The 23,206-nt window shown below is 44.2% G+C and overlaps 1 protein-coding gene across 1 annotated transcript; it reads right to left on the reverse strand.

Annotated features, from left to right (window-relative positions):
• Positions 1 to 3,497: 3,497 nt before the first annotated feature.
• On the reverse strand, positions 3,498 to 21,203 carry AMD1 (adenosylmethionine decarboxylase 1). Its single transcript, XM_005485051.4, has 9 exons — positions 20,649 to 21,203; positions 11,025 to 11,111; positions 9,640 to 9,766; positions 9,067 to 9,169; positions 8,211 to 8,253; positions 7,981 to 8,125; positions 6,875 to 6,967; positions 6,639 to 6,794; positions 3,498 to 5,672 (listed from the first exon to the last, which is right to left on the reverse strand). The coding sequence occupies exons 1-9, from the start codon at positions 20,777 to 20,779 to the stop codon at positions 5,532 to 5,534; spliced, it is 1,026 nt and encodes a 341-aa protein (XP_005485108.1). The 5' UTR covers positions 20,780 to 21,203; the 3' UTR covers positions 3,498 to 5,531.
• Positions 21,204 to 23,206: the final 2,003 nt, after the last annotated feature.

The raw sequence follows: 23,206 nt of genomic DNA on the forward strand, positions 1-23,206 counted from the left end.
TACCAAATACTTACTTTTGCCCATGAAGTAAGGCAATGAAATTGAAGAAGGAAATTAGACTGTGGAGCCAGAAGTCCATTTCTAGAGAAATAAGAGTTAAAAGTTCTATTTCTCTGGCTACCTTGCAAACTCAAGCCAGAACTTCACACCTTTCTAATGCAGAGGGCAATACTGGATGTCCATATTGGGACCAGTGTTATTTAGTATCTTCTTTAATGACACGGATGAAGGGATTGAGTGCACCCTCTGCAAAACTGCAAGTGACACAAACCTGAGTGGTGCAGTTGACACACCTGAAGGATGGGATGCCATCCAGAGGGACCTGGACAGGCCTGAGAAATGGGTCTGTGGGAATCTCATGAGGTTTAACACAATGAGGTGCTGGATCTGTGTCATATCAAGCCAGGCTGGGACATGGAGAGTCCCAAAAGGCCCCTGGGCTGCTGCTGGATGAGGGGCTGGACATGAGCTGGCAACGTGCACTCACAGCCCAGAAAGCCAAACGTGCCCTGGGCTGCATCCAAAGCAGTGGGGGCAGCAGGGTGAGGGAGGGGATTCTGCCCCTCTGCCCTGGTGAGACCCCACCTGCAGGGCTGCATCAGCTCTGGGGTCCCAGCACAGGAAGGACATGGAGCTGTTGGAGCAAGTCCAGAGGAGGAACACCAAGTTAATTAGTGATGTGCCATCTCTCCTATGAGGCAAGGCTGAGAAAATTTGGATTTACTGCATGGAAAAGAGAAGGCTTTGAGTGACCGAATTGCAGCCTTCCAGTACCTGAAAGGAGCCCATCAGAAAGATGGGGAGAGACTATTTACAAGATCATGTAGTGATAGGACAAGGGGAATTGCTTTAAACAGAATGAGCAAAGGTGCAGATTAGGTATTAGGAAGAAATTCTTTCCTGTGAGGGTGGTGAGACACTGGGACAGGTTGCCCAGAGATGCTGAGGATGCCCCATCCCTAGTAGTGTTCAAGGCCAGGCTGGAAGGAACTTTGAGCGAGTCAGTCCAGTGGAAGGTGTCCCTACCCATGGCAGGGGGGTTGGAATCAGATGTTCTTTAAGGTCCCTTCCAACCCAAACAATTCTGTGACTGTGTTTTCGAATGGGCATCTGCCCATTTAGCCAATTTGCCCATTAGTCTTAAATACTAAAATTTCAAAATACTATGTAAGAAAAATTTAGAGTGATGGACAAAGAGGATAAATATAATCTAGAAAAAGATGTGGGGAAAATAACAGGAAGGCTATAAACAACATAATTTAGAGTTAGGGATCAGCTAAAGTGTCTGCATTAGGAATTACACAATACAAAAATGTGTGTTCACGTTCTGGCTAATCCAGGAATGAAAAATGCTGAGCTTATGGTATTCATGTGTCTGGTCTTACTCCTAAAAGTGACTGTACATATTTCACTTGTACACATATATTTAAAATTAATAGCAGTTGCCAAAGGCAGAACTAAGCATGTTATAGAGAATGTTAAATTTATATAAAGATATGGCTTTCAAGCAGCTGCAGAAACAACTCTCTAGGGCCTGCTTAATTTTTTAAAAAATATAACAGCAGCTCTTATTTTTTTAAAATGTAACAGTGTATAACAAGCAATAGAAAAAAATGGAACAGTTAACTTGAAATAGCTTGGGAGAACTCCACACCTTGGGAGCATATTGTCAGCATTACTTTCAAGCCTTATCCATTTATATATTGGTGTCATTGCTTTTGTGATTATCACCAGGGAACCTGAGTTTATATCACCCCAGTTGGCAAGCTTCAACATTTCTGCCCACACATTATCCTGCACCACCAAGGCAGCAGCCAGACTGACAGGCAGTAGAGTTTTAGAGTCATCCCACTCAGATACAGGTACCAGAGCAGTGTCATCTCTTTGGCATTACACCACAGTAAAGGTGTAGGATTGAAAATCACTGGTTTTTAGTGCCTATTCAAGTGGCCTGGTAACAGCACTGCTGTCAGCATCTCCCTTTCTGCCCCATGTTGACAGGATATGAGAGTGCTCAGGCACAGAACTGCCTTATCCTCTTTCCTGCCCCAATCATGCTACCTTCAGTCTGCCAATCCCCTCCATCCCCACACAGTCTAATATAGAATCATTGAATGGTTTAGCTTGGAACGAACCTTAGAGATCCCCCCTGCCACTGGATGAGACACCACCAGCTTTGCAACCACAACCCTGAGCCCCTGTGATCACCACTGGTGACCAGTGGATGTGGCACACTCACCCCCTTCTCTGGGCCTGATGACCCAGCCTGCTTGTGCATCCAGTTTCTCCTGCATGTTGTGACACAGCATCTGAGGATTTACTGAAGTCCAGATGGACACAATCCACCTTTCCCTCATCCACTGAGTGGGTCAGCTTGCCATCGATGGAGAACGTTGGCCAACCACAAGACAAGACCTGTCTTTCACAAACAGATGCTGCTGGGCCTGATTGTCCTGTGTGTGCTGTGCGACAGTGCTCAGTATCATACAACCCAAGACTTTCCCTTCCAACAAGGCAGGCTGCCAGATCCTCCTTGTAGCCCTTTTTGTAGGTGGACATCACATTTGCTACCCTCCAGCCAACTGGGATCTTTGCAATTAACCAGGGCAGCTGCTAAATATTTAGAAATGGCACGACAAAGTATTTCACCAGCTCATCAGTATCCTTCAGAGGTAGATTACTGCTCATTTGTCATGGCTGACATTGTTAAAACATGATGTCTTGATGCTGCACATTGCAATTTCTTATTCTCATAGAGTTTGCTGGGCTTTAAAAAAAGTCTTAAGTACTTGAAATACTTACAAGTTACTATTCACTATCCAGAACCCCATTAGAGATATGTAACATCATAGATAAGGTTCTGGGTGACTAAATTTAAAGGTTTTAAACCACCAATACCAACACAATACTTGGGTGACTGGGGGATATCAGCACTGCTGGAGCTTTAATCAGTTATGATTAAACTGCAGCTGCTCTTCCTGTAGGATTTACCACATGAACTCAAGGAATTTTCAATTGTGCTGGGTGCATTTGCTTAGCCCTGACATTGCTAGCCACTAGCTTCTGGTCTAGGTTACTATCTAGATTAGATACCTGCCTACTTTACCTTAAGAGATAAATCTCACCTTGAACTCTCAAAGCCAGTCTAAGCTTAAGTACATAAATGCACGCCAGCTTGTTACTTAGAAGCAGTTGTCTTAATTCAGAGGGCTGTTTAGAATATTTAGTGCTCAAGAAAAATATATAGGTTAAATGCAGGCAATAAATTTTTTAGTTAATTTAGAAAAACAGTTTTAGCTTCAAGAACGGCATAACATTTTCACTTGGCTCCATTTCACATGCTGCCTCATTGCAAGCTGCCAGTGTGTAGAGTTGCACCCCCTACAGGAACAGTGCAAATCAGGACAGTAAGGACAAAAATCTGTTTCAGAACTAAACCATTTGGTACCATAAAGCATGAAGAGAGTGAAGGATAGAATTGCTGGATCATCACTACAAACAATTTAAGCGAACTTTTATTGAAGCGTTAAGTTGTGGTACAGATATTTTTAAATGATCAAAGTCTAACACCACAGAAATTATAAACACCATACTCCCCCCATCCTGATCACCCAGATAGTTCAATAACCCATTCAACTGCTTTCATTTTCATAGACGAGGCTTATGCTTTTTTTTTCTAAGATGCATTCTCTTTCAGTTTTACTTGAAAAGGGATCTTCAGTCTACTTAAAGGACCTCAAGCCAAAAAAAGTCAGAAAATTGGGACAATGCAAGAACAAAAAAAACCCCCATTGAAATATTGGTCCTCAATATTAACACCAAAAAGCTTTAGTGCCATTTACAGCATGTAATTGATAACACTGGTAAAGAACATCAATAATATGCTTTAAAAAAAAAATCAAAACGTTCCAACCACTTGATTTCTAACCAAGCAGACTTTAGTTTAGAAGCACTGAAAAAGTGCTTCATTTATAAATACAGAAGGAACAAAAGAACCATTGCATCAAACCAGAAAGAGTCAAAACATTGCAAGGACAAGAGGGGAAAAATAATCTCAGTTTTGTTGTTAACATGCTGATCTCACAGCTGTTAAAATCCCAGTATTTGCAAACAAACATAGCTGAAAGTGTGCCAGCTTTTCAAAGCCTGCATTTTAGTCAATACTCATTAAAGTGACTTTGAATTACACACTTATTCATGCTCCATGAATAGCATTCTACTTCACTTCTGTCCAGGTGTCCCAGACAGTTCTTGTTCTATACCTTCACTTAATGCCCTCAAGTCACAGTAAGAGGAACCACCTTAGCAATTAGGAGGAAAAAACAGATGAAGTCACAACAATCAAGTACAACATAAGTCACATGCACAACAATGTCACAGGACTGTCACAAGACAGAGGCATTAGCTTTGCTTGGAACAACAAAATGAAGTGACACTGGACCGGTTTAGAAGCACTCTTTAGAGTCCAAAGTGGCAGGTCACAGATTTTACTGAGAATAATCCAAACCAATCAACACACCCAGACTGGCAAATCCCACTCCTCCACCAGCCCTACCTGCCAGGGCTCAGGAGCACCAGCCTCCTGTTCTGACACAACAGGTGACTGGGACACAAAATGCCCACTGCCAATATCAACTTGCACTTTGCAAAGCTGTCACACAACAACACCAAAGCACTTCAAGCTTGGCTCAGCTCTTCCCCTGTCAAGTCTTGGACCTTCATCAAGTTGTGCCATTGCGTGGCGGTGTGACAGCTCGGAGATGTGGACAGACAAATGGCCATTGAGGCGAGACAGCTTAGCCTGCTCTAGTACCGATACCCACGTCACTAAAGGTGAAAGACCAATGCGTCAGCCCAGCTCTACAGGAGAGCTGAGCAAACTCCCAGAAGCTGTATCAGAGCATGGAAAGTCAGTCTGATTTAAAAATAAATCAACCACCACCTGTAGTAGCAAAACAATTTGTAACTGTTTTAAGAAATTTCTCCAAACATGAAAGTGTTAATTAGGAATCAGTTTCATTAGAAATCATAGAAGTTCATCAAAAACTGTTTTAGACTGAAATCACAACATAGATTAAAAAAAAAAAAAAAAAAAAAAAAGGAGTGACAATTTAACAGAGAACTGTCCCCAGTGAGTAGGTTGAGGCTGAAGTCTAATGAGGACGAAAGCCTTGTCTGTGGGGAATTTTTGGTGATACTTGGAGAAAAACTATACTGTGTGTAATTCTACCTGAATCATTTTTACAAGTGTTGTAAAGTTTCATACAGTAAGATTTTTCTACATGCACTTCAATTTCACAGCAAGAGTGGCATAGAGTACCTAAACACAGAAGAGAGCATTCATGCAAGATATCTAACTCCTTGATATAATAATGCATACAATTCAAAATGGTTATACTATGATTACACCTAGGGCTTTCCACAACTACAAGGTGGTGGGAGTGGAAAGCATGGCCCCCTGAATCATTAACTAGAAAGCAACCACCACCTTTTATATGGGATTTCTTTTTGCGCTTTTTCTTCATTCTTAATCAACTGTGCTGTTGCTGGCGATTTTTTGTAAAACTGGTGAAAACAAAATTATAATCACTGAATTGGGCAATCTGGTGATCAAGACGTTTAAACCCCTCAATCTTCTGGGCAGAGGAAAACACTGTGCGACATTTAGAGCTCTGGAAAACAAAAAAAAAAAAAGGTGGGAAGTTACTTTTAAAACTGTAATTTAGCGATGGATTAGCACACTGCATTTCATATGTGGTTCCTATTAACATGTTTTAACACTCTTCCTGACAGTGGAGCATAGAGTTTCATTCCCAAGCAGTGATTCCGCTCCCTACATACAGTTCTGCTGTCCCATGAACAATTATGGGGTGTGGAGCACCTCTCCTATGCACACAGGCTGAGAGAATTGGGGTTGTTCGGCCTGGGGAAGAGAAGGCTCTGGGGAGACCTTACACCACCTTACAGTATCCTAAAGGGGGCTGCAAGAGAGCTGGAGGGACTTTTTGCCAGAGCATGTAGTGGTAGAACAAGTGGCAACAGATTTAAACTGAAAGAAGGTGGGTTTAGATTAGTTATTGGGGAAAAAAAAATCTTCATTGTAAGGGTGGTGAGACATTGGAGCAGGTTGCCCAGAGAAGCTGTGGATGTCCCATCCCTGGCAGCACTCAAGGCCAGTTGGATGGGGCTTTGAGCAACCTGGTCTAGTGAAAAGTGTCCCTGCCCATGGCATGGGGTTGGAACTAAGAGGATCTTTAAGGTCCCTTCCAACCCAAATAATTTTGTGTTCTATGATTAGCTGAGAGCAACACTACTAACAGCAGGTGTTCTACAACTGACAGCTGCAAGCAAAGCCAGGAAAATGCCAAGGAAAGAAATTATGCCTATACAGAACTACATAGGAAGTCATTAGAATTCTGGGACTGGGACACTGTATCTTACTGTTTCTGAAGTTTGCTGAAGATCAGATTTAGTACATGCCATAGCAAGACTGAAGAGTGTTTTTACTTTCTAAAGAAACTACCGCTCAAATATAGAGGCAAACTAGAAACTGTTAATCTCCAGTAAAATCTCTAGCATTGCTTCATTTGTGTCTGTATGTATTTCATCAGCTGATAAGACAAGGCAAGAAAACTCACCTGATTAACAAAGAGAGTTGTCACAAATTTTCCTGGCTTGAAAACCTCCACAACTTTTCTAATCAGGTCATCGTAAGAGGTCTGACTTATGTTTGTTTCAAAACTAACATAAGAAAACTCTGGTTCTGGAGTGATGTGAATAGTCCAGTAAGTTCCCTGAAAAAAAAAAGGTATTATTACCACCAAATATTTATTTTTATTTACCAATGCTAATTATTAATGAGTGCAAAACTTACATCCGATTTCATCCCGTTCATTGAATACCCACAAGGATTGAACATTGTAGCATCAATAACAGAACCTGGTATCAGGTCACGAATTCCACTCATCTGAAACAAAGTCAAACAACTCTGTTTATCATGCATCCTTACACATGTTTAGATTTACCTCAAAGGCAGAATGAACATCTATTTAGCAAAGAGGACACCAGAATTCTCCCAAAACCAGGTAAGTCTGAGTACATGTACCACTGCAGTTGAGCTTTGTGTGCATCCTGTCACAGCATCAATGGCAGTGACAAGCTGCAGGAAAGCTATCACACTGCCTCTTACAGAGCCCAGCTGTATCCATCCAAGACAAGGAAACAGCTTACAACTCCAAAACATATTTGCTTTTGCTGCTGAAATGGAAAACAGAGCTTCTGTTCAAGCACTATCCACAAAGTGAAGGCTGTTTACTTTTACTCCAGAGTAAGGATATACTAGTTTATACCCTAGGAAGGAGTGCAATCCCAAGCATTTTGATTTACCACGCAGTACCTGAGCTACAGCCAAATCTCAATAGCAAATACAGTATGAGAAGCAAAGCCTAAGATGGAAAACAAGACGAAGTCAGTGTACTGTCAGGAAAACTTGCTCATGTCACACAACTTCCCCATCTGGGTAAAGGAAGCAAACCCATCAAGTTACGCTTAGACCCAAATTTGCCCTTCCCCTCATCCAAGTGGCTCCCTATGATTTAACCCAGATTTTGATACCTACTTAACCTTTGCATTCCTTAGCTCCAGCCTAAGCCTTACTCCTCATAATCTACATCCTTGAAAGTTACTCAAATCATGGTTTTATCCCTACTCCAACATTCCTCAGAGTAAAAGCTTCCCATCACCCAAAGCACTGTATATTGTTGCTTTCACTAAAGGAAGGGCATTGAAAACATGAAGTTAGAGTCCCCAAAATACTCTTGGGTTAAATCCATTTTCCTCCCAAAGTATTAACCCAATACTTTCTATGACATCTCCCCCCCACCACAAAATAAACCTTGTATTAAAAGGAAAGTGAATGAAGCATTTTGTTGCCCAATTTCTACTATTCCCCAAAGTGTTCAAGTTTTCAAGCAAACATACACGAGTGACATCATTTGCAGTAACACCATCTTTCATGTAGAACTGGTCCATAACTACTGGGTCAAGCTCACTCATCAGAATTTCCAGTGTCTGATCAGGCTGATTGGATATCCGACTCTCTGGGAAATCCAGGGTGTACAGGTACCTACATAAAGCACAAATCAAGTATGTAACACTTATTGACAGCACCAGGTTCCACTGTGAAGACTTCAAACTCTTCACATACATACCAGCAATCAGAGTTCATACGCCCCATGCAATAAGCTGCTCCATCTAGACAAGACAAGAGGCCTCCTGTTAATTACCACAGCTGAACATTTATGTAAAATATTATCTTTATTTCCTATTTAAAGACAGGGGCCTTTCACAGAACCCCATGAAGTTCATTGATGCAGTCAGCAGCTGTACCAAATAACCAGGCATTTAACTTCAGGAATGCCAAGTTAATAATCAGAAAAGCAAGCTTCCTCAGAATGGGTCTGGACACCCCAGCTAAGAGGCTACTACCAGGATATTGATATTACAGTTTAGCAATGCACAGAGAAACCTTGGAACTCTTAAAGCCTCTATTAAATGCATTTATGATTATAATTCATTTTCAAGTAACTCAGATGAGTACCACAGCTTCCATGTTCCTTCAAAATCCTGTCACTTGAAATTTTAAGATTATTCTTGTAGTCCTAAACTGCATTAAATGTTTGAATTCAGGTTTTAGCATAGTAACTTCTTCACATTTCATAACGCTTCACACATTGCACACAACAATGTGTGAAAAGCCCACATTTTTCTTCAGTGTATTACTTACTTTAAATTACCATCCTAGCTTTTTAATAGGGCTTTCAGAATTCTGCAGAGTGACTGGAAGTCTGAAGATGACCCCAGTTTAGACTAGGTGTTAAATGTCAAGCTTAGTATAATTTAAATTTTGGTCTTGCCAAGCTAGTATCAGAAATCCAGAAAATAAGTATTGATAGCTTTTGACTTTTATGCAAGGACTGCTGAATTTTTAGTCCCCCAGCCTGTACCTATTGTACTGCTCATCACTTCTCATGTAAGATCAACTTTGCTCAAGTTGTATCAACTTACTTGGGAAAATTTCATTAAGAAACTCTACTTCTTCCTGGAAATTCCTATGTGGGTACTCCTGGTGGGAAGGCTTCATGAAATTCTTACGTGAATAAAAGAAGCTCTGAAAACAAAGGTTCATTTTAGGTATTGAGTATTAGCCATCCACCTTGAATCTAAGAATCTAGAAAAATGCAAACATTTATCATGAATTTTCACAGGACCTAAGTTTCCATTGTCAAAACACTGCTATCTGTATTCCCATTTCAGAAGCACAGGGTTATTCCTATCTGAATTTCTAAGTTTCAGGAGACAGCTAGCTTACAAAGTTGTTTTCCACTAGACATAGTGGGCACAGTTACCTTAAGTAACTCAGCTCAGTGGCATTTGTTAGTTAGCATCCACTAAGAGACAAATAAAAGGGCAACTGCTGCAGCAGAGCAATCTTACATTACAGTCTTCCCATTATGGGAAGCATACATAAGTGTCCAGATTCAGAATATTTAATAAAAATGTATATACATTAAACTAATACATTTGAAATAGCAGCAAAAAGCTTTTTGAACATTCCAAGGAAGATTTCTGACACCTTACCTGAATTGAGTCAAACCCACTGTACTCCCTAGCAAGCTCCAACAGGGGAACCAGTGCTTGCAGTAAGAGGGTGGTACCACACGTCTTCAAAATGAAACGTCTCTTGGAGACAAACATGCTACTCTCACTGTAAAAGAGGGGTTAAGAAGATATTCAGTGCTCTACAGAAAACAATCCAGGAAGGAGCTGTTAGGTCTTGGTCCTTATCCCAACCAAATGCATTAATCTAAGTGAACAGCATATGGCACAAACATACTTAGCAAATAGATCAAATCAATAGAATGCAGCTAACATTTGAGAACTGTTATGATTTACCAAAGCAAACACCTGCTCCAAGCATGATATTACAGTGCTGTCACACTACAGGAAAAGGCACACACATTAGACACCCTCAAACTACCTGAGAAATACAAACATGCTGTGAAGTGGGTACACAGGCACAGCTATATGAAATGCCTCCTTAGCAAGATACAGAAATTAACTATATATAAACTAAGTCAGATACTTAACTACAGCCCAGCTGAACTGGAGATAGGCATTGATGCCACATCCAGGACATTTAAACATGCTTAACAAGTATCTTTTCATCAGGTAACTGAACAACAGGAGTAAAAATTAGCTCAAGTAACTCAGTTTGGAATGCTGTTTACAAATTCAAAATCAAGGTTAAATTTAATCCAGGATGCAGTGCAACTAGTTACTCTTTCCAGAATTTTGTTTTAAATATATGAAGCTTGAAGAAACAAGACTTGAACACAGTTGCTTTGACTAGCTTGCTCTTACCACAACCTTGCCCTCAAGGCAATCTTTTAGAATACAAGAACTTCAGTATTTGTAATCTGAAGTAAACCAGAGAATGTCAAATGTCTCTGTAAAGTTCATGTACAAAAAGCAAGAAAGTTTATTGCAGATGAAAAACACATGGCAAAAGCAGTGTCCTTACAACTAACTGCAGCACACACAACAAAAATTGCAGGGTTCCAGGAAAGCTACAGTTTACAGATACCCTTATGTCAGCTGCAAGAACTGTTCTACTTGATTGTATTTATGTGCAGCTAAGGCTGATCTACCAGTAAGGTTTTTTTGCTGACCTATAAGTGACACCTACAGCCTATTCTGCTGAAGTCATACTGAAATTCTGTACTGGGGACACTTGACCCATGGACAAAATTAAATGATGCCACCACAGCTCTGTCCATCCTTTTGGTTAAAGGAAAAGAGAAACAGAACTATGAAGATATCTGCACCTCTGAGCAGGAGATTCCTGCAAGCTGTAGCCATCAACCTGCCCTTAACCCAAAATTGGATTCTCAGCCAAGTGAATTACATATGACAGCTTCTACTTTTTCCCTCCTAGGGGCTAAAAGAATGAGCCAATGCCTTACCTGAGTACATAAGCTTCCTGCTTGTCAGTTTTTGTCACACTTATGATCAAACAATGCACATTCTCCAGAAGTTTGTCCCACTCAATCCTGTGAAGAAATTACAGAAGAGCACAAACAACAGGTTAAACAAACCAAAGCTTGCTGAAGCCCTGGGTAAAAAGCCCAAACAAGACCAGAGTCCTGAGTTACTGGATCTGAGAGCACAAAATGGGAAGAGCTTTAATACAGGGACTGGCTCTCATAATACAGTAATACTCCATTCTTTGCTCTTGATGGCTCAGTAGTCCCAAAAATCTGTTACCATGATCTGCTGCATGTGGAACCTCAAGCTTCTAACCAGGTGAGTCAAGATAACCTTAAATCCTGCTTTTCACTGAAAAGCTAAAAACAAATATATTTCCATGGCCTGAATTCAACAAAACCCAGATCACAGAATTCCTTCATACAGTGCAAATTGTAGCTATGGTAATAGAATTCCATATGGTGGCAGAGCTTTAGTATTTCAACTCCTTACTTATATTATTCATTCTACAAAGAGTCTGAAAAAATAAACAAAAAACAAGGGCTCAAGTTAAGCCAAAAGGCTTTCAAGCACTCAAGAGAAATTATGGGCTTGCAAAAAAACTACTTTGGTTGTCACTTCAGTCTTGTGTCTACACCAGACTAGTAGAATTCAGTGTAGTCAATTTTGCTATAAATAAGACAGGAACAGATACAGCTTCCTGACGTCACAAAATTACAAGACTGCCAACTGTCCTACTTCTTCCTGCCCACAGCATATTCCACCTGCAGGTTTGTGCTGGCTCTTGTCCCCAGAGAAGTCACGATCCAAGAGATTTACTAACCCAGCACAAAACTAAGCTGCTCATCAGTAGAGCTGGAAAAACTGCAGGAGCTAGGAGCACAGAAAAATTGCCAAGTTTTCATCACCAAGCAAGCTCAGCTTGCCCACATAAAACTGTCAGCCTAATCCTTCTTCAGGAGGCAGAGCTCTCACCCTTTACTGAAACTGCAAAAGCCCTGTCTGTGGCTGTGTGCCAGGACAGAGCACTCACTGTTAATTCCATCAACACACTTTCTCCTGCAGCCACCAGTCTTTCCCCTCAGAAAATTGGTCAGTTCTTGAAGCTGAAGTTTCAGATTCTGTTGTATATATAATTAAAACAGCCACATAGTCTTTAGCCTTTCTGAACAGTCAGCAAATAAATACCTTAACTTCTCCCTCAATGAATTCATTCATTCAGGAGAATGCCTTTTGAAACGGAATTCTTTAATAATACCTGAGGACTTTCCCATTTAAAGTACACCAGCATAGTAATATTCATACATATGATTCAACCAGAACATAACATTAAGAAAATACCATCCATTTAAGAAAATCCTATCTATTTAAAAAACACGCAATGCACATCTGAATAACTTAGAAATTCTGTAGTATAACCAGATACTTAAAGTGAGGTTTACCCCAGTTAGTGACCCTTGATGAAATGCTTTTCTGCAAACACAGACACTCAAATCTCCATGTCAAATTAGAAAGGTTATTTTGAGTGCTCAGCTCAAGTCCCGCACATTTACTCAGCACTATACTTGTGTCATTGACTGGAGCTAGCTCTGTTCCTAAAACTCAAGCGGCTGCTCACCTTAAAAAGGCTGGTAAATGCAAAGAGTGAAATAGATACAATATAAACTATCTTCTAAATGCTCCTAGAAAAATGATACAATTTTGCTACGAAGAGTACCAAAGGATTTAGTTTTCTCTGGCTACAGCACACCAGCCTAAGTTTGCCAGCCACTCTTCCTGTAAATTGAGCTAGGTAACGTATTAGATTGTTCAAACCATTCCAGCATCCCTACCACCATCTTATCTGCCATTAAATAAACACCCAGAGTCTGACATTGCATTTGGGAAAGGTGAGGAAGAGTTCCCTGACGCTGAGCTGTACTAACCCCATTTGTACATTACTACAAATCTGATTTTGTACTTGCCCAAGCATTAATGGGCATGTAGCTATCTTAGGCTTTGCAAGAGCACACGTCTCAGCCTTCACAAGCTTCTTACCCGGTCAGACAGTCAAAACCTCAGCCTCAGGCAGGCAGGTGACACTTTTTCTCTAAGCATCACTGCAGGGCAGCTCTGTGCAGGCATTTCAGGGAAGTGTCCATGCTCCAGACACATTAGCAGAGGAGGATGTAACAAGTTTGGGAGCTCAGTGAGGGGTCAGTACAGCACCAACAGTGCACTATTGTGTGTGAGGTGCAAAGCCCACGATGCAAAGGAAGCCCTGTTATGCTTACAGGTACCACAGCTGGTATTTAGGTACCATGGCTGAAACCTGCAGTTGCACAAGACCTTTGCATATCACAGCTTGGCTCAAGTGCTCACTATCATACTACAGAAACCATGGCTAAGCATACACTAAACGCTGTGTTCAGCCTTTACAGAAATAAAGGGCCAGGTCATAACTAGTCCTGTCTGGAGCAGCACTAAGGAAAAACACTACAACTTTAGAAACAGACAGGATGCTAGGCTTGCTCTAGAAGCATACATAGACTAACAAAGGGTTGCAGCACCCAGGATGAGAGTTGGCCACATTACAGAGAAATTCTGCAGGGATAGTGGCCTGTATCTGTCTGCATTTTAAAGCTAAGTACAGAAAACTAAAGAAAGGCTGGATTTGATCCAACATAATCTATTTAAACAAGATGACCTTAGTATTTGGCATGTTCTATTGTTTAAAGCACAGCTAAGGAAGAACATCTGGGACTACTTTGTCCCAAGTAGATTAAGTTCACTACAAGCCTAACTCTTGTATTTCTTCCCCCCCTCCTTTTTTTTGTTCCATATTAATTGCCACTAGCTGAGACAAACAATATCTACCCACACTTGAATGAAGAAACAAAATCAACCTTAAAAGTAGTATTTCAATGGTATCACTACATCTATTGCAGCTATTCAATAATAAGTAAAAATCTGCTTAGTTAGTAATTTAAGTATTTGAGAACACTACTAATTTCATAGCTGAGTTAAGTTTTAACTTGGAAGCAAAGCCTGCAACTGAAAAAGGGTACCCAAGTAAGACTGATTCTCAATGAAGTGCCATCATGGACTTCTGCTCTTCAAAATTCCCCCTTCAATGATCAATGTGCAAGGCATTAATATTTACTAAATTATTTCCCATAGCCAGACATCAGAACAATGCCAGTTTGGAAACTGCTTTCCTATGCAGCTCTTACTGGAAGCAAGTTCTGCAGCAGACCTGCAGATACTGACATGAGACTGACTTCTCACTTATGTGGGCTCATGGGCCACATCATTCCAAAGTTGTAAGATCCCCTTTCCAAATTTTCAAATAGCTGCTACTTATCCAGAGTCAAATTAGTTTCTTGAATGGGCAAGCACGATGCACCTTAAATGACTGCACCTTCTCAGAGAATAGCAAATGAAAATGGAATACATCTACCCAAGTGTGAAGAACTGTCCTTGCTTGAATGGTAAAAAGCTATTTGTTCTACACCTGACTAGCAAAACATCCCAAAAGGGAAGAAAAAAAAAAAAAAAAAATCAAGCTTAACAATTTACTCCTATACCTGTGTTGTAATATTTGTGAGTGCCTTATCAAGGGATTTTTTACCAGAGTACAAACAAGCTCCATTCAAACTGCCAACCAGGTACGTGTAGGGAAGAGCTATTATAATTGAGAAGTAGCTTAATTGTAGGAAGTATGCTTCATGAATAGTCAATAGTTCCTCTCAGTCAAGTTCCAAAGCATCATAACTGCTCCTTTATATCAGAAGGAAGTTTTTCTTGACAGATAAAACCATGCTTTTGCACGCAAGTTATTGGCTCTTCTGAGCCTTTAACTTCAGGGGCAAAACACATTCTTTAACAGGAGTCAAGCACACCAGGCACAATACTGCTGTTTCAGGCCAACTGGGAATGTGCTAACAGCAATTTGAAGAGATTAAGAACTACATCAAGCACTCTTTCCTATCAGCAACCAACAGCCTCCTCAAGCACACCACCCCACCACCAGGAACTTGCTAAGGCAGCCAGACAGCACTGTGAAGAAAAGCTGTATTGCAGTAGGGCAGGAATTCTTAGGAAATAAATCACATGGAACTCCTAAAGACAGCTTAAGATACATACATACTCTTGCATAGCTTTTCATTAGGATAGAACAGCTGACAATTCTATAGTACCATAAGCTTTTTAATCTTGACTAGGTAAGACTTTGTTTTAATGTCAAGCATTCAACTGCAGAACAATCTTTTACCCCTACCTGTTACCTACTAAGTGTTTTTAGGAGCCACATAGGTATCAGTTACCTCATTAGCAGGCTACAGTTAAATAGGCAAATTCCTACCAATACCACGATCCAGACAGCCTAAAACTGTCTAAACTGCCTACACAGAGGAGAGACAGCCAAGACACATGAAGCTGGCAAAACATCAGTGTCAGCAGAGCTGGAACATTGCTTTCAAGCATCCCAAAACAAGCAGCAACAGTACAAACCACACAGAAGTCACAAGCACTTTAAAGCACCTCTCAGCAGCTTGTGTATTTCTCTGCACACAGCTGCATGTGAATTATTACCTCTTAGAAACAAAATTTAAAAATTGCTGTTTAAGATAGGATACCTTGAACCACAGCCTGAGTTCAGGCTAAGACCCTTGCAACATGATAAGTTTACATAGGCAATATCTGTGGGGTGCACAAAAGTGTCACACCCCCTATATGCGCTGAGCACAGATACACAGAGACTGCCCACATCTCCCTTATCCTAAACCTAAGAAGCCTTCCAGGGACATGCACTTAATCTTGAGAGACAGGCATATGGGTGGAAAATTGCATCCACATCGAAAGTGACTCTATGCAGTACTGCTCACAAAATCCTTCTTACCTAGAAAGTCCCAAGCCAACTACTTTGAGCATCTCTCCCAAATGAAACCAAGATATTTCAGCAATGGCACAAAGATGGTCACAGCTGGGCTCTGAAGGCATTATGTTTCTCCTCTTGTGGGTCTTACACCACTATTGCAGTTACATGGAATGGGGACTCCATCCTTTACATCTAAAGACACTCAATGGGTACTCCCAAGTCTCCTATCCAAGGACATCCAAAGTGCTTGAGGAAGCATGAGCCCCCGGAGGCACAGCAGGACTTTACAAGCAACATTCAGGGCAAATTTGAGTGTAATTTTCTCCAGAAGGAACACACAGCAAGTACCTACCAAAAGCCCCAAGTCTTGCCGTTCTCCTGACTGAGCAAACAACCATTAGGAAAGCCCTCTGAGGAATGCACCAATAGCTGCTTATTTATCTTCTACAGAGCCTCACCAAGGGCCCAGACCTTTGCCAGCCAGTGAGTACCAAAATGCTTCAGCACTTTGAGTGATAAGGAAGGAAAATGTCAGAAAGGCTTCAACATAAGTCTTCACTTCCTGCAAGCAGGATCAGAATCACTAGAAGTGAGAATAAAAGGGCTTGTTTCCATCGTAACAAGAAAACATTTTAGCAGTAGTTTTGAACCAGATCTAAAATCTAATTGATATCCATTCTGATAAGGGGAAGACTGCACTCCACATAAAGTTCTCCAGATAAACTTGCATTATCCATAAAAAAAGCCCCACAAGTACACTGGGATAGAGGCTCATATCTCAGCACAGCCCTGATTTCTTTCCAGAGTCTCCAGGTTTGTTCCAAAGCACGGCAGGAGCAGAGCAGGGCTCATGGCACAGCACGCTGCAGCAGTGAGCTCACTCGGGCCACAGGGTGCAGCACACAGCAAGGATTTACAGGGCTTCTATCAACCCTTGAGTGTCTCAGGGCTTGGGAGCTTCCCTGGAGCACAGGATGTGAATGTCCTATCGGTGCCACCCCATACTGCTCATTGCTGCAGTTTTCTCCAGCTTGTGTCTCCACGTAATATGGACAAATAAGAAGCAGATTAAAAGTCTATAAATAAGCTCAATTTCAGAGTATTCCTCATGGCTGAATGCCTGAGATATGAACTTTGAAACCATAAATAAATGATGCCAGTGTTAAAACTTCTGTAAATTCGAGATCCTGATAGCCCTTGAGACGGAAAATGCATAGCTGCACACCATCTGAAGGAATAAACAGCTTATTTTACTGTGGGGAGAGTGAATGCACTACACAGTCACCATGGAAATCCAGGACTTGCAGTAAGTTTTCAGCAAACCCTGTTTTCCATATATAGTTTAAGGCTGGTTTTTTTTAGGAAAAAAATCATGCTTTACAAAGCATAGTGAGAACAAGCAATAAAATTAAAGCAAATTATTTTGAGACCACAAAAACATTAACTTCATTTCACTACTGGATATAAGCAGGGTAGGCATATTGAGATGCTTGCCAGTAACTATTTCAACCACAAGACCTTTCTGCATAATTCATTAAGAAGTGAGCAAAAACACCCCAAAACTTAACAACCAAGTAAAAGCTCAAGTTCCATACTTTTTAGCTGGGACCTTTATTGAAGGTATTAATTTGACAAAGATATTTTCTGAAACACATTACACATAACCCAAACTTTTATCCAGAAAGCGGGTTTGCCCATAGGAGGGAAAAAATGTGGAAAAAGTCTTAGTTGCATCAGCTCAAGATATCCAGCAAAGACTTTAAAATATCTAATCCCTAACAAGCACACACAACATGGAAATTTTTAGCTTTGAACACCAGCTTAGTCATTCAGTAGATGAATGGCTCACATTTCACTACTAAGCAGGTATTACAATACAAAAGGCAAGCTCACTGGTTTGCAACTTGATTCTAATTTAGCCATTGTTCTACAGTTTCAGCTTTGATTTCAGATTCTGTTCAACATAAACTAGTCCATTCAATCACCTTTATAGAATTAGCATAGCGGGATAGATGCAAATGAAAGTCCTGAACACAATGTATCAGCTGTAACAGGTAATTTAATTCTGACAGTTTTCCAAAAGAAAATGTTTGTACAAGGTCATTTCATGCTAGAAACACTTTCAGACACGTCACAGTTTCCTACCAAGAAAAGCAAGCACCTTAGATTAACATGTTGTATTAAGAGCCAATTAACACAAAAGTCTTCAAAGCCTGCTCACAGCACTGACACTGTGTTAAAGACCACACGTTCACCAGTTAACAGTTTTTATCCACTCTATTAAAACTTTACAGCCTTATCTAAACCCCACAAAGGAACTATCCCAGTACCCACACTGCAATTACATTAAATGCTCCGGGTTTAAAAGTTAAGTTTGCAGTTTTGCAAGCACTAGTCTCAGCTGACAAACGGAGCACCAGAGCACGAATGTGTCAGTGAGGAAAGCATTCGCAGAATGCCGTCTCTAAACTACATCTCCATATTAACACAGAGTCAAACGAGTACTTTTGCAATCTTTCACATTTTAAGTCAAACACTACAGGACTCCTGCAGCATCTAAGTGGCTCACACCATCTGCAAGTATTTTCGCTATGATTTTCCTTCCAGGATTGCCTGGACATTACCTATACAAGCTTTTACCCCGTACCTGCTACACCACTAAGCCTCAAAGAGCCATAAAACCACATTTGATGATTTCCATGTTAAGTACATTATTCAGAAAGATCTAAATAGCTTCACAAGTTAAAGTTACACAAGCAAATTATCCTCAGAGGTAAAAATACTCTGCAGTGCTTCTGTTACAAGAGAAATGAAGCTTCCACTAACCATGAGCATTCAGACATGCACACACATGGGCTATTCATTACTTTTAAAAAAAGGCAGTTATCTGCTCATTGCCAATTCAGATCTGTGAATAGCTAATTCTACCAATATATGCACATGGGAAATTTCCTGAGAAATATCAAAACAAAAGGAAAAAACAAATAGGATACATCGCTGAATGGAGATCATTAGCATATTCCAAACATTGAGAGCACTATTACAAGCTCTCTTGCCCAAACTCTGACAAGAGACCATTGGGTAACAGTGATCTACACAAGCAGATCTGGATACACTGAGAGCCAGATCCTCCAGCAACCACCCGAACCTGAACAGCTAACCCTACTGAAGGTGAACTATTCACATGAGTATAACCTTCAGATTTGCCCTGTTTGCTTAGGACAAGCCTACCTTTCCCAACTATGTCAGCTGATCCCACCTACATACCATTTTTATTGTCACTGCAATAAAAATTAACTCGGCCATAGTTCTGCAGATTTTGCTTTGTACTTCAACCTTGCAGCTACCATTTTCTGACACTTCCAGAAGAGTATATTTTGTGGATCTACAGCTGGACCCTCACAGTCAGAAGTCTAAATATTCCACAGAATCCTAGAATGGTCTGGATTGGAAGGGGCCTTAAAGACCACCTAGCTCCAGTGATTCTACGCTGTCCTCTCCACACCACAGTACCGGCAATGTGCAGCACAGACGCCCCGCGCCCAGCAGGGCTCCCGAGCCGCCCGTGTGCCGGCAGGTGGCCATCGGGCCCTGCGCTAACAAAGGCGGCGCGAGCGCATTCCCGGGCGGCGGGAGCCGGTGCCGAGCACGTGCGCCGGGAGCGGAGCGGGCCCCGGGCCTTCCTTCCCCCGCCGCGGGCGGCGCCGAGCGCGGCGCCAGCGCATTCCCCACATGCCCATTGGGTGACGGGCGCGGCCCGGCCCTCCGCGGCGCCCCGCTCCCATTGGCCTCGGCTCCTCAATGGGGGAGAGCGACGGCAGTGGCGGCGCGGCCCAGGAGCGCGGCCAGGACACTCACGTGTAAATCGCGGCTCCAGCCACACTTCTGCCGGGGGAGGCGGGGGCACTCTTTTCCCGGTGCTTCCCTCGCTCCGGTGCCCACCGCACCGCTGGGAGGCACGGGAAGGGTCCCCGGGTACCGCCTGCTTCCCTCGGCGAGAGCCACTCTATAGACCTGTCCGGCTACGCAGTGCCGGAGGTCGCCGCCACACCGGCCATGTGAGAGGGAACCATCGACCCTCTCCGCGACAGCCGCTGGGAGCTCCCTTTCCAGCTTGCATTACCGGGAAGGGGGATTCCTGAGCCCCCGCTGTCCGCAGCACGGCACGGCCAGGGATTTCCCGAGCCTTCTCATCCCGAAACTGGCCGTAGGAGCGGGACGAGCCGCCGCAGAGCGGTGGGCGCCGCCGCCGTGCCCCGGCCGCCAGCAGCACTGCGACACCGCGCCCGCTCCCCCCGCGGCGCTCCCGGCACACGCCCGGCCCCGCGCTGCGCTCCGCCGCCACCGCCACATGTTGCCAGCGGGAACCGCGCGGGGCTGCACGAGGTGGCGGCGCGGAATGGCTTCCGTCCCCGGCACCGCCACCTCCCGCCCGCCGGGACGAGGGGAACCTCCCTGCCCGAGGGTCTCTGGAGGGCAGCGGAAGGTCATCCCCCGCGGGGAGATGCTGGGGCTGTCACCGGGAGAGCGGGAAGGCGGCCGGCAGCCCGGGAGCCCAGCCCCCACCGACGGCCACCCCGGAACCTGCCTTCCCCCGGCGCGGCCGCCATCGCCCCCCAAAGCGCCGCCACACCCGGGCCATTCAGGGACCCTCCCGCCCCGCCGGCCGCTCCCCACGGGCAGCGCTGCCCCCGCCGCCGCCTCTCCCCGCTCCGACCCCACCCCGCGCCGGCCGTTCGCGGACCTGGGTATGGTGCGGAGGTCGCCGGACCCCTTGCTCTGGTGCGGCTCCTGCTGCGCGGGCTGCTGCCGGGCGAACCACACCTCCAACAGCTTCTCGGTCCCTTCGAAGAAGTGTGCACCGCTCTCCTTCATGGTGAGACAACTCGGCAACCAACAACCACAGAAATTAAACGACAACCAAACTGCCGCCCCCGGCCGCCACCGTTCGCTGCTGCTGCACGGGCCGCGCTGCTGCCGCCGCCGGGTCCCAGTCCGTCCCGGGCGGGTTTCACCTTCGGGGGGATTTGTGTAATATTAATTAAAAAAAAGAAAAAAAAAAGAGGAATAAGTAGAAGAAGGAAGGATTTTTTTTTAAACGGGCGAAAACCACCCGGAGTGCGCGGCGGCGGATGCGGCGTGAGCGTGTGTGAGCGGGTTACAGTCCGAGCGGGGGTGCGGGCGGGCGATGCGGTTCGGTTCCTTGTAGTCCGTGTGTTCCCCTGTTACAGAGAAGAGCGTTGAGCGAGCGCTAGCTAATGTCGCCGGCCATACTGTGTAAGCGAGGGGCCAGTGCGCACGCAGCCGCCTTTATACCCCCGCAGGTAGCCGCATCACGCCGGGCCGCGCTGCACATTGGGCGGCAGCCGCTCCGGCCCGCCCTCTCCCGCTTCCCATAGGGTGGCGGCGACGCCCGTCAAGGCATATGCCCGTTCCTCCGTCCCCACCCGCTGCAGCCCTCCCGCCCGCCGGCCCGCAGGGAGCGGGAGATGGAGCGCGGGCGGCGGCGGGCCGGGGCAGCGCTCGGGCCGCGCTGTGGCGGCCGCACCGGGATCGGACCGCGCCGGCCCGAATGTGGGGGGGAAGCACGGGCTGTGGTCGGCAGGGAGCCGTGCCAGGGCAAGCAGGGCTGAACATGGCCTGGAGACGGCGGGGGAGCATCCCCCGAAACCGTTCGGCGCGTAGCGACGGGCGAGCCCGAGAATTTGGCCTCTTCCGGGGCCGCGGCGGCAGCGCCCGCACCCCGCGCTCCTTCCCTCTGCGCCCTTCGTAGGGCGCTTCCCTCGCTCGTAAGAGGAGCTCAGGCGAGCGTTCAGGCGTGGTTCCCGCTCCCTTCGCCTCTTCCAGGAGCCCAGCATGTGTGACCGAGAAATGGGGAGTCACTGGTGCGCGCGTGTGTGGCACAAGGAGCGAGTGACCGGGCAGGGCATGTGCATCTGTGCGCGCACGCTGGAGCGACCGCGGATCTGCGTGCGACTGCAGCCTGCGACTCCTTTTTCTAATATTTAGAAGAAATTGTTGAAAACCACATATGTCTATGGTCTCCTAAAGCATTTTTTAGCGATACTATAACACATTATAAACTCAGTGTTGCCATACTCCGTAGTCTGAGGAAAGGTTCGCAACTGACCAAAGAAAGAACAGAAAATCCCGTCTTCCCCGAAGAGCCTACGGTACTCGCACTACATGGGACAGGCAGCAGCAGATGGCCGGGGACAGATGAATGAGTCCCTACTAGGAGACAGTGAGACAGTATCGGACGGCATAATAGGCAGTGGGCTCTGTCCACCAGCGGAGTGAGTCACTGAGCCAGTGAGTCATTGCCAAGGCAGCTGGACGTGAATCATTCCCAAGGTAGCTGGTTGCCGCTGTACGCTCCCATGGCACAGCCTTAATAGCTGGCAGAGAACCATGTTCTCCAGTGCTGGGGCTTCACTGGCTTTTATTAACTTAGTGTGAGTTGTGACAACTCTAAATAAAAAGGGTTTTCCTTTCTCAGCTGTACCTTTGTCCGTACCTCCATGCTGCCTCCTTCTTTGTGCCAGTACGAGCACTTGCATGGCTGTGCAGTGGACTGCATCAAGTTTAATGCTGACTACTTAGTTTTAATGATGGTTAATAGTTTTTAATTGTGATCAGCTTTAATTGGCATCAGTTTCCCAAGGCAGTTTGTGTCCCAGCTACATAGATGCTTGTATTGGTATAAATAAGAAGCTGTGCTTGGGCATGCACATGAAATTATGGATGGGGAGTGCAGGACCACTAGTTTCAGTAGTCACAATGAATTAAATCTGCTTAAAGTGCTAATAGCACTACATCTGAGAGTTTGTGGATTTAGTCCAGCCATATTCCACATTTACTTTTAATACCAGTCTACCATCCTTCTTGCTAGATGTGTAGTACTAGTTCCTAATTCTGTTTTCTGTTGATTTAATGTCCTCTCTAGTTTTCAGTCAGGTGTTTGATCCTACTTGCTGTTTGCAAGTGATCTGTGTGACACTGCTCCAGCCAGATATGTCTATTTCTAGTCATGGATCCTGTCTCATATGGGGTTTCTGACTTCCTGATCTTGACTATGCTGTGGTCTCTCAGTGTTCTTGCACCACGTGCTCACAAACTTCATGATTTCCTGAAGTCTTGACAGTTCTCTTTTCTGCCCCCTCAATTTGTTCTTTTTCTCACTTTTCCAGTTCAGGACTTGGCACTTGCTACCAGACAGACTTCACTACAGTCAGAGTGGCCCTAACCCAGTAGCTGTGACTGTTGTCCCTTGGTTTTAAGGCACACCAATTCCCTGTAAGA

Source organism: Zonotrichia albicollis, chromosome 3 (assembly GCF_047830755.1).
Source record: "Zonotrichia albicollis isolate bZonAlb1 chromosome 3, bZonAlb1.hap1, whole genome shotgun sequence".
NCBI classification, from domain to species: domain Eukaryota; kingdom Metazoa; phylum Chordata; class Aves; order Passeriformes; family Passerellidae; genus Zonotrichia; species Zonotrichia albicollis.